Below are 13269 nucleotides of genomic sequence, written 5' to 3' on the forward strand. Positions count from 1 at the left end.
TGCGTGGGATTCATAGCAGATGCGCAGCGTATAAAATCTGAATCGTACTGATGCTGTGTTATACAATTCAAGAGGGTGTCTTGTCAAAAAAAATTCTTAATAATAATAATAACAACACGAGTGTTCTACGATATAACACATTGTTTCGGTTTGAGGTCCACTCGATCATTTTTGTGTAGACCAATTTCAAAACGTCGTCTCCCTCAAGCGAAAAACGGCGCCATCATTGGGCACTAACAATAATAACACATGCAGTTGAACAACAATTGTTAGTGGCATTTTTAATCGTGCCGAGAATAAAACATTATTGAACTTGTTATTATAATATATAATATACAAAAGATCAGTGCGGAAAATTCAAAAGAAGCAGATAAAAATCTGTTGCAAAACATTTTTTTTTAATTTTATACGTTATAAGCCATTCTTTATACTATATGAAAAAATGTACATAAAAAATACATTATAATGAGTTATTTAATTAATTATGAAGTAAAAGAAGAAAAGTAAATTTTTTTTTAGTGGAATTGTGCAAGTGTACAAGCACTATAAAATAAGAGCTTATACAGACTTATTATTCAACTAATAAATGTAATAATTTTTATCAGAAAACACCCGATAATCTACAACTCTATAAATAACATTTCTAAATAAAATAAAATTTAAACGTTAATATTAAATATTTTTTACAAGGAGCATTTTAGCAGCTTATAATGTTAATAGGAAAGTGGCTTCCCTTTCTAATATATATATTCTAGCTATCAATAAATAACAATTTTATAATTGACATAATTTACATAATTTTTAAATGGTTTGCCTGTTGATAAGATATATGTTACTTTAATATTTGAATTCGAATTATTATCTCATCACTCCAACTCGAAGAATAATCTATATAACATAAAATCCACACAAATATATTATTACATGGAAATCTTTGTGAACGCAAAACTGTTAAATGCGAACCTCCTCGTTCTTTTTTCTTTGTCGAAAGTAATTTCTAAGCACGTTTTTAAATTTATGGTCATTATATACGGTCGAGACGTGGCCAGGGTACTATCAGTCTAGTGCTCTATTCACATTATTGATATGTAGGTGTGTACTAAGCGGTAGCAGTAATCTTCTTAAAAAGTCATTAATTTCAAACAAAACATAAATGTTCGTCCACCCTCCGTCATACAATAAACCCAGATGACATTTTTTTTTTCATTTCTCCCCTAGTTAGACCTCTGGGGTTTATGTTTTATTTTATAGGTAGGTGAATGTATTTTGAATGACAATATCAATTTGAAAACAACGCATCCGATACGAAATTTAACTTTTCATAACACTCTACTGCGTTTATGCTAATCCTAGTCGACATTCAAATCACAAGAATATTTTAACAACAAACGCCAATTTTTTTTTAATCCCTCAGCCCCGTCTTTTGTATAGTGAAAATAATTTATTACACTGTCACGACGGGCATGTCCAAAATTTAATTTTAGTTATGTGTTATGTATGTCCATTGCATTAATCGGAATAGTCTATTAGCTATTATAACAAAACATTTGTCACACACTATTCCTTCTCTAACAGGGTTCGATAATAGTGATATACCTGCGATATCTTCATACATATAACTTACTGGTAAAGACAAGATGATAACGTCATCATTAAAAACTTTGGTTAATCGATAAAACTTACATAATATATAAACATCAGTAGTAAATAAATTTATTTATTTTATCTTAAAGTCTCAAAAAAATATAGAATACATTTTTATATCAGTACTTCTACTTATGTCGCAGTTTTTAAATAGAATTACTAAACATAAATATGTATTTATTTAATTTTTTATTGGTATGTTTTAAATTGAACATTTTCTTGTCAAACACTGATATTTTTCTAAATTTTAATCATTGAAACTTTTTTAAATACTTTAAATATTTCAATATCATTTCTAATTATTACCAATACATATGAAAAAAGGCTCAAAATACCAAAAATTTAATACACAAAGAAAATATTAAAATCATCCTCAGTAATGCCAAACGGTACAATATATTGATCAAATTAGTGAATATACATTTATCCAAATTGTATTATAACACTTAGCTTATATAAATAATATTTCATTTAAGAAACATTTATCTATTAAAATACACTCGCATTAATAAATAATACTGTCAATCTTTCCCTAAAATCAATTATACTTTTAAAATTGTCGGGTGTTCCCAATAATTGAATTTTTGTTAAATTACGAAGAAATTTATTACTTTCTATACTATTATAATATACATCATTATATAAGTTTCCGATACTTATAATAACACGTATCATGAAATGAACTAGATCTGAAATAGAAATGGATTTATTAACAAGTAATAGGACATTGACGCTATGTCTTCAACATTTATTACTGTTGTAATTATACTAAACTCGTTAAAATATTATTTTAATGAAATTTTACACAATTTAGATGGTAACTTTATTTTTGGTATGCGGAACTTTTATTTTCAAGAATCCGAAGCAAACTGGAACCTATAAAAAAATATGGTCCAATTCCCTGATACTAATATCATAAAAAAAGTAGTAATTAAGAATTAAAGTTTTTATTTCAAAAATTTATCACAAATAATTGGAAAAATTAAAATTCTTTACATTAAAACCAGAAAAATTCATTAGTATTAGACTAAAGTGTAGCCTTGAAAAACTACTCTTAATAAAAACGTAAACAATATTATCTCTAGTGTTGTGATTACTATAAGAACAAATTCATTTAATGACGAAAAAAAAATTAATTATTTCCATACAATAGCTGTCTTACTTATCTAACCCTCATTACATTTTTTTGAAAATGTCACCGCCCAACTTTTGATTTACCGTACGTTTCTAATTGGCCGTTTCGTTCGGTTACTCTGAAAGAAATTTGATACGAATACAATTATGTTTTCATGTTCAATGTCGTCTGCAATGGATTTATATTAGTTTCGACACGGTGTGTTAAAAACTGCCCGAACGACAAGACACGTCGTTGTATCAATTATTTTTCTGAATTTTATTGCTAGTCTATGTTTGTACATAACCAGCTGTGTGTGTTGGTTGCATTCACGTCGCCTTGATTAAAAACAAACCTGGTTCGCAAGGCAACTTGCATGATATTATATGTAAAAGTTAAATGTTTTGTCCGCACCAAGGAAAAACTTTTACAGTAGATTGCAAAAAAATTCAATGGTACGTAAGGTCGTCACATTGATGTGACAGTAAGTCTTCCGAATTAAAATTTACATACCAGGTGCATTTACTGTAGTTAATAAGAGATCAAGATGAAAACCACATGGGAAGTCGTTGAATATTAAACGCGTAATTGCACAAACCGGTAACGTAATGACCTTTTTAGAAAATTCAAGTTAAATTGAGTTTCTAAATTACACATTTGGCATTATTTAATGTCAATGTTATATATATATATTAGGGTGTCCCTTATTTTGAAAATTTTGGAAATTCCTCGGGCTCACCCCCCAAAATTATGTGTATACATATAAAAAGTGGCTACAAAAAATTCCAGGCCGATCAGATAAGTTTAACCCGTGCCGACTTGGGATTGAAAATCGGCCAAAAGGGGTACTTTTTTAGTTTTTAGCAATTAACTCGTAAATTAGCACTCTCACAAAAAAAAATATAAAAACTAAATTGTAGATCTAATTGTTTTGTATAAATTAAGTCCTTACAGTTTTTCTTTTAAGTCCATTAGTTTTCTAGAAAAATGTCAAAATATATAATATTTCGTAAAATTGCCGAAATTAGCATATTTACGAATATTTTATCATATATGACGAACCATATGTGATACGACCTAATGTTTCATACAAAAATTGTTTAAAATTAAATTTTACGAAATAAAAGTATTAAGTACAAATTTCATTGAACCGATCGTTTTATTGCTATAGCTGAATTAACTCGATCATATTACGATTTTTACTAAATATATGAATTTTATTGCTTAATTTAAATATATTTCCTTTATATTGTAAAGTGATGTATTTGTTTGACTTAAACTCATAATGATACTTACTTCTCAATATTATTGTATAAATTAAAAAAAAGTTACTATATAAAATACAAAATGTTAAATTCAAAATAATTCACAAATTATAACAAAAATATACATTAAAAACTGTTTTAATGTTTTTTTGTTGCAATTAGGATATAATATTCTATGCTCTTGAACACACAGTGTAAAAGTAACTCAGCTTTTTCATCGTTTACAGTTAAACTTTCATGAAAATCTTCCATTACCTTAACCGCTTTATGTATACACATAATTTTGGGGGGTGAGCCCGAGGAATTTCCAAAATTTTCAAAATAAGGGACACCCTAATATATATATAATATATGTTACATGTAAATGTCCATCTCTACATCGGCAGTAATGTGAACTCATGATTCCATCACCCCATATGTTTTACTCGTGTATTCGAATATTAGACATGCCTCACACAATTTTATTTTTTAGGGTGGTGTCAAAGTAAAATAGGTGTAAATTATGAAAGCATAAAGCGCAATAAAAAGGGAATACTAGGACCTTTATAAATCACGCAACGTTGTGTGCATTTTACAAAGTCGGTTACCGTCACCGTCGCTTGTTTGCAAAAGAAAAAACTGTTGGTCGCATTTATATAATCTCTTCTTTTCTTTCAACGCCCTATATCCGGTCTAATAACTGTTATTGTTCCCTTCTTCTCGATTGAAGAGCGAACACTTTATAGTAATACAAGAACTGTTTTTTCGACCCTCCGGGGCAGCGTGATTGCCACAGATATCCACAAATGCCAGCACGCGGCGGACGTTCCCGAAAAACCTGTCTCCACAACGACCCCCCTGCAGAGCACCCTATGCATTATGTAACAATGACAAAGTGCCAGTGCGCGAGTATAATATACGTGACATGTTTACACGAGCAACTCCCTTGCCGTCGTGCCTCTTACCCGCCGAATTCGCAGCACCGGCGGTACCTTCTAAATAACTATATGTGACATTTACCCATTGTGCGAAGTCAGCCAGCAGTGAGCGCGTGTGTAACACGATAACGAGCCGGATGGCCCCATATGCAATTGTATAACGGGCGGGTTAGATTCTCATTAAAAACATTTTAGCCCGTCACGGCAAAAACGCGAATAAAAGCGTACAAAAAGTAGAGCGATACAGGTATCATTCATTGGTGTGCCGTGTTGTAGTCGAATTCACCAGGCACAAAAAACCGTTTTAACCTAAAGACGATCGCTGAAATACCCGTGTTACCCCAAATTTCTCTACATTTTCAAAACCAATCTACCCGCCCGTTTAATTTGTAAAGAGTTGAAATCGCTTTTAATCCAGCGTCATGTATAACCGATACAATACGTTAGACGCTACTACTATTATTGAAAAGATTATGACACCTTATTGCACGTTAAAATTGTATTTATACCGCAGAGTCATCGTGCTTTTGTTGTGCCTGCGTTGTTCAGAAAGGAACAGTTTCACGTTGTTGTCGTCGTTATTGCAGTGAAATGAGTAAACGAAAATGGTTAACAGTCATCGGTTGTTATGCCTGAAGAACATCACGTCGAGTGCCCCGACAATGTTTGTCCATTGGAACAAGCAGTCCTTACGAGATTCCCGAAGGAGCGTCAGTATCGACTCGACGCGTCAAATTAAATAATCGTTATATTTGTTCGTTTCTAACCATTCAAAATGGACTCCATGCGTNTTAAATAATCGTTATATTTGTTGGTTTCTAACCATTCAAAATGGACTCCATGCGTTTGGCACTCGATTTCAATGACGGCGAGGGAAAAAAATTCCATTCGTAAACAAAGCTAGAAGGACGACCTAAATGGTCTTGCTGCAGTTGACTTTATCAATTAGCGAAAATCATGTACGCTAAATTAAATCGAAAGCAGAACGCGCACAGCTAATCAAGTGTAATAGTGTTGAACTGGTTTACGTACGTGTGGTCTTTTTATGGACTAATGAGCAATGACTATACAATACTATGTTGCATTTAACGGTCTTAAATAAAAACTATATACTAGTTGCTACCGGATTAGTATTTAATCGACAAAAACAATGATTTTTAACAAATCAAAGGGACGTAGTACTACGGGCCGGGCTAGGCACTTGAAGCATTTATACAATTTTAGTCGTGCTGAATACATCAACAGCAAATGGACATTCGCGTTTATGTTTTTAACATTGCAAAATGTATAATAGTTAGAAATTTAGTTATGAANTCAAAAAAACAAAAACAAATCAAAGGGACATAGTACTACGGGCCGGGCTAGGCACTTGAAGCATTTATACAATTTTAGTCGTGCCGAATACATCAACAGCAAATGGACATTCGCGTTTATGTTTTTAACATTGCAAAATGTATAATAGTTAGAAATTTAGTTATGAACAGCGTGGGAGACCATAGCAACATTTTTTGTTCATGCGCATGATAAATTTTCACAAAGTCAGATGTCTCGGAAGTAGATCAAACAAATTCGTTAAGTGCTCTAAGTTAATCTCAAATAACAGGAATTTCATCCGAGAGAAGTACTCTTGTTCGACTTGTAGAATCTATATAATTCACACATAGAGTATTCTACATTAGCCGTAATTTGTGAAAACAGAAAAATTCGTTTGATTTTTCGAAATGTAATAAATTATAATGTAACCTATTTATGAGTTTCATTCGAATTATGAATGAAACTCGACGGTCAGTAAGTAAGTAATTCAAAAACGTATTAAAAAAAACGGAAGCATAATTAGTTTTATAACCAACGTTTTTGTAATTTATCATTTGTGTGGAACAATTACATTACTATCGTTCCACGTTCAAAATGGTAAAAATGTGTTCATTTCATTGTGATTTGATACATTGTAAGTTCGCGTGAGAACAGATCTCATAATAATGTAAACAGCACTTAAAATACGTGTAACTAAAAACACATTTGATTGCGACCGTAGCGTTGAGATTATTTTAGTTAATATTCAAATGTGTTTACTTGAGGGCTTTAGCATGGGACATTAGTCAGTACACTATACGTTGAATAAAACAAATACAGACAAGAGAAATAATTGGAGAGGTTCGTATACGCATTCGTCATAGGCATTTATAACATATGGCAGATGGACAATTACTGACGTGATAACAAAGCAATGTAATAGACATTCAGTAAAAACTATTTTTATCGCATTTGTGTATTCAAATGTTAAAAACGACAAATATCGTATGACAAAAACTACGATACGAAAAAAACGGTTAGATAAAAATCGGTGAAATTAAAATTGTAAATGTCATAAATTTTAACATATTTAAAAATATTCCAAACAATATTTATATTTTTTGTATTTCATACACGGAAAATTACAATTTATAAAACTTGTTCATTTAGTTAGTTCGAACCATCAATTTTAAGCTTAAGTTTCGTGACATTATCATCCAAATATTAATGCCACGTCTAAATATTATTATATATAGACAAAATAATTCAATATTTTGTTATTTGATTATATACTTAAATCAGTATATGTATAGATGCTAAATAAATATACTGATGATCATGGGCGTACATTACGTCAAATGTTATAGAATATAACACTTGACAATAAAATAATAAAATTGGCATAGTTAGGGCAAGTATAAATGAAATGAGTTACTAACATCACTTTCACGAAAAAAACCTATTGGAGAAACAATAAAAATAATTTCATAAAAATTCCATGACTCGAATTTTTTCGAGTTGTATTTTTAAGACTATCAACAAAGGGTGTGCTTTAATTTTTCTATTTAATATTCCGTTTCTTTGACCCTTAGCTTAATTATTATTAAATATCACACTCTCAATATCAAAAATATAAACGTATTCAGATGAAAAAAAAAATTCAAGTAAATTTACAGGACTCTGTAGTTTAATAAAAAGATTCATAATATAATATTTTCGATCTACCAAATGCAAGGCTCCAACTTTTTATTTCCATCATTAAAATGCTTCTTTGTATATAACATAAACATTTTTTATTATGTAATATATTTTAATTGTACATTTTAAGTATGTATTCATTTAATGGTTGTTTGTTATATTATATTGTAGTTTGTTCAGTTATATATTAATATATGTCTTCTTTTTAATGTACCGGTCCGATGCTATATGTATTTGTATTGGTTTTGACACTTAAAATATGATTATACACTAGGCCAAATTTATAATATTTTTATTAATAATTAAGAAGGTATATTTATCCCTTAATAATCGGTTAAATTAACTGAAAATTTATGCTAATTTGAACTATCTAGGAAAGTGACAGCTACAGAATAAAATAGTTATTCTTACTATTTTTAAATGGGTAAGGTAACCAAAATGTATAGTTACAGTAATCATAACGATAGTTATAATAATCATAATATATCAACCGAACCAGTAGTTTCAACCAAATTGGTACACAGTCACAATATGAACCTTAAGTATCGGGATGGGATAACCATAAAAATTGTTATTTCAACCATATTTTTTTCCATATATAAATTTTATTTGAAACACAAATATATAGAGGTAAATACGATACTAAAGTAAAAACATTGACAATATGTATAAGGTATACATATTGAAAAGTCTTAAAAGGTATTTTACTAATATTGAACCAAAATTGTGAAATCTTAAAACAAAAGACAATATGATTTCTATACTTTGGTTTTGTACCTATAAAAGAGGAAAACTAACTTTTTTCGGGTCCCTCGTATATATAATTCCTTGATCATGACAAATCCTAAAACATTTGTTTTTCAATTAACCTTTCAAATACTCGATACACAATTGTGTATACATAATATTTTTTTTGATTCTAAATTTTTATTATGAACAGATATTAAAACATAAGAATATGTTAAATAATATAAGCAAAGAAACTGAAGTAAATATTTTAAGTAAAAATAGATTTCTCTAAAAATTATTTTTTAGCATAGTCTGGAGTCATTAAGATATTTATTTCGAATCATTTTAACTGAAAATGAAAAGTCGGGTATGAAAGAGATAATACATTGCGTGGCTTTATTCTATTTTACAAATATAATTGTATATATGTAAAATAAAAAATTAATTAAGTGTATTATAATACGACAGATGTTTTATCATAATTTTTTATTTTATTTTTTGTGAACATAAAACAGATTCAATACGTGTCATTTAAGATTTCATCGAATAACGTGTACGAAAAATTTCTATCACTATTATAAGTAATTATTTTACAATGGTTTTATTAAAACTTATCAATTTAAACATTTTATTATTTTCAGTAATTTTGACTGCAATAGCAGACGAGATTTCAATGAAAACAACACAGCAGTTATATAATTTACTAATGTATTGGGGATGGAAAAATTTTAATGATTTATTTCATATAAAATATTACAATAGAATATATTACCTTCAAAATTTGACTGAAATAAACAAGTATGGCAATAAATGTTTTACAAAAATATAAGAGACTCGAAAATATTGTAATTAAAAAATTTTTGTTCAACATTTATGATTTATAATTAACAACAATTTACATAATTAATTTGTATATTTTTGAATAACAATTAAAATAAAATACTATTATAGTTTAATATTGTTTTGAAAACTACTTTTTTTGTGTAGTAATTTTAGAATATATAATAAAAATTACTTTTCTATTTACATAAACTTTTTATACTTATTAAGTATACATAAGCTTTAATTTAAGTGTTTAATATATATAAAAGTGTCGTATTTTTAGAAAATGATCAAAAGTTAAGTTGAAAAATTATTGAAACTTTGAACACTTTTTCTACATTTCTATAGTTAAGGAGTTTTTTCCCATTTTTAAGGCTCAATTATATAAAAATTGGTTTCTATTAACGTTTTGATTATTAAAATGTGTCCAGTGAATGCTAAGGATTTTCATGCAGACATAAAAAAGAGCACACTACCGCAAAACTAAAACCTATCATTGAAGTTAAATACATCCATTTAATTTACAATATTATAAAAGTATTATAAAAACAAACTATAAAAGAGATGTTCAAAAGTCTTAAGTTTGTGGAAACTGCTTCATAACTAACTTATAATTTCAAGAATCGCAAAACATTAATCCCTCTTGAAATAACTAGCTTGAAATAATCTTTTATTATTCTACAAAAAAATAACAGTTTTGTAATAATTTTCTTTAAAATGAAATATACAGAAAATCTGTTATTATTACTATGATATTTTAAATTGATCATTATTTTTAAATTTTGAGTATAACTTTAATAATTTAAAACTCATAAAAACTTTTTTCTTTATATATTCTATTATTATTATTATTGAATTATTACTAGTACTATTGAATTCGTAATATTAAATATACATTACATATTGTAATTAATATAATCACCTTCAGTGCATCGTACAATTTATTAATTAATAGTGAATAATTATTTATTTACAATTTATTTACTATATTAATATATATATTTACAGTTCAGTAAGTAATGAAACAGATCAATTGTTACAAACAATGAGAAAAAAGACAATGACCAATAGAAACCCGTTTCCTTATTTACTGAACACTCTTTATATACATTATAAATTAATCTCATAAAAATTACAAATTTAAAAAATATTTAATTGGTCACAAGATTTATAAGATAATTACGATTCGATAAAAAACAGCTAATACCTCTATAATAAAGGTGTAAAATTGGTTTTAGTTTTATTTACTACTAAATCTATGGCATTACTAAGAAATTCGACAAAGTCCTGGATTCCTGATTCAAACTTTTGCATTTCGTATTTAGCTATTATTTTTTGCTGAAAATGACTTTTATTAGACATTTTGCAGAATGTTGAAGATAATTTACTCGAATTAATATATAATGCAGCCAATTTTTCCCTAAAATCAATTATACTTTTATAATTGTCGGGTGTTCCCGATAATTGAATTTTTGTTAAATTATAAATAAATTTATTACCATTTATAGTATTATAATATTCATCATTATATAAATTTCCGATACTTATAATAACACGTATCATGAAATGAACTAGATCTGAAATACAAACGGATTTTTTAAAAAGTAATTCATAAATTTTTTTACATTCCTCATTATCTTTAGTTCCATTGAAATCAAGACTCTTAAGGTATTTATGAAATTTATAACTTTTTTTGTTTGCAAAATCACCATTTTCATCAAACGCGTTGTAGTCTTTTTCTATGGGTTCATTATTCAAATCAATATTTTCTGACATTATAGCAATTTTTTTAGTTATGTACTCATCCAATATTAAAAACAATAAACGATTGCATATTTTTACTATTTCAATAAACTTACAATTGATTAGCCCGTAAATAATATTTAACTTAAGTCTGTAATTACTTTGGTTGACTGCGAGATTTTCCACTAACAACAACTCTTCAGGTATTTTTGCTTGTGTCAGATCAAATTTGTTAATGTCAATGTTGCCGTATAAATCTTTGATGCTATATGTTTCAAAATTTATTACTGTCATAATTATAATAAATTTTTTCCATAGTTTTTTAAGCGCTAAAATTCCATTAAGGCGATGTATTATCTCATTTTCATTGAGTGATATTACAAAATTTGTTGATACAAATAACAATAATATACCGATTAATTGCATGTTGTTAACTATATAAAATTTTAAATACCTATAACTATTCAGTCACTATAAAAAATATAAATTTATATTCTCCTATAAATTGGACTAAAAAAATATTTCATCAGTTATAATATTTAAAAATTATAGTTTTTTACAAACCAGATACAGCAATATTTATCTTCTCCAAAAAAAATTTTATACAAGTGTATGCAATAAATAAAATTTAAATAGTAATTTATTGTTTTATTCAAAATTTATAATTTTTAATCACAAAAATGTTAATATATATATATATATACACTAAATACAAATAAAATTTAATTATTATTTACTTTAGAAATGAAATTGTTCATAGCATTCATACAAAATGTATTATTAGAAAAATAAAACACTAAAATAATTAATTTTGAGCATGTGACATGTGAACTATAACAATGGTGTCTTTAAGTCTAATAGTTAACTTTAGTTTCCTTTGAAAATGATATGTCTCCCTTCTAGTTAAAACTAAAATCATATTACCAACATAACAAATTTTTATCAGTAGTTATAAAAAAATTGAAAGTATTGTTCGGGTTTAGTTTTAATCTATAAAATAGAAATTTTTGATGATACAGAGTTTATGATTAATATTTATGGCATTTTATTATAATAATAATATTTTATTTTCTAATATTTATACCCCCGATACAATTATTCCTTTTATAATAATTTTACTAATAATAATCATAGGTATTCATCAGATTATATAAATAAAGAACTCTAATTAATACTTAGAAACGTAGACAATGTTTAAATGTATTCATCTAACTACACGATTAATTCACAATTACTTGAACTTATACTAACGTTAATAAAGGAATCTAATAATGTTTTACTCATTTCAAAAAACTTTTCAAAAGAATAATTCTACAAAGATATATGATATGATTCCGTAGTATACAAAATAATCGTAATTTTGGACTAAAATAACAACACTATAACATATGACACATGAACAATGTTGATCAATAAAAAATTTTAAGAACAATATTTTTTGTAATATTTCTTCAATCGTATTATCAAATTATAATATATTAGTATAACTATTTAACAACCAGTAATTATATGACATAAAAAAATTTAGTATCCAGAGTGGGAATACCTAATTTGATTATTTCAAATATATGGTGAAAATATAGATAAATGCATTTTGTAGTTTTGATATATTTGATGGATTTATTCATAAAAATCAATTTTCATTTTTTTAAAAACTATGAGTGATACTATAATTTCAGCTATGCCAATATTGGTAGATAAAATATTTTGAAAATGTATAGTATGAATAAAAACTTAATATACTTTCACATCGGATAGGTCAAGTTTAGTTTATGGTCTTGAGAGTTATTAACTGGTATTCCTTCTTCAAATAACTTTAATTATCCAACTAAAAAAATGTACTTTTTACCAGAAACTATAAGAGGTTTACTCAAAACGTCTGATGGCAATTTATTATTAATTAAAGCTAATAATTTTTTCAAACAAGTTTCCGGCATTAACTCCAAAAAGAGTATAAAGTAGTAGTTAACTGAGAAATGGTAGTACAAGAACTACGTTGTGATGCATTTTGAAAAAAGTAATGATTTACTGCAATGGGGTGAAA

At 27.2% G+C, this 13269-nt stretch overlaps 1 protein-coding gene across 1 annotated transcript; it reads right to left on the reverse strand.

Annotated features, from left to right (window-relative positions):
* Positions 1 to 10405: 10405 nt before the first annotated feature.
* LOC126906813 (uncharacterized) lies at positions 10406 to 11760 on the reverse strand. The gene is made up of 2 exons (XM_050687683.1): positions 10982 to 11760; positions 10406 to 10902 (listed from the first exon to the last, which is right to left on the reverse strand). The coding sequence occupies exons 1-2, from the start codon at positions 11649 to 11651 to the stop codon at positions 10811 to 10813; spliced, it is 762 nt and encodes a 253-aa protein (XP_050543640.1). The 5' UTR covers positions 11652 to 11760; the 3' UTR covers positions 10406 to 10810.
* Positions 11761 to 13269: the final 1509 nt, after the last annotated feature.

This window comes from Daktulosphaira vitifoliae, unplaced genomic scaffold (genome assembly GCF_025091365.1).
Source record: "Daktulosphaira vitifoliae isolate Bord-2020 unplaced genomic scaffold, ASM2509136v1 Scaffold_5, whole genome shotgun sequence".
Lineage (NCBI taxonomy): Eukaryota > Metazoa > Arthropoda > Insecta > Hemiptera > Phylloxeridae > Daktulosphaira > Daktulosphaira vitifoliae.

Excerpts from the sequence above, each read along its gene's own strand:
- LOC126906813 (XM_050687683.1), bottom strand. The coding sequence starts at position 11,651 with ATGCAATTAATCGGTATATTATTGTTATTTGTATCAACAAATTTTGTA. Across the intron at positions 10,903-10,981 it reads ATATTATAATACTATAAATG|GGAAAAATTGGCTGCATTAT; the intron begins GTAATAAATTTA and ends AATTGATTTTAG.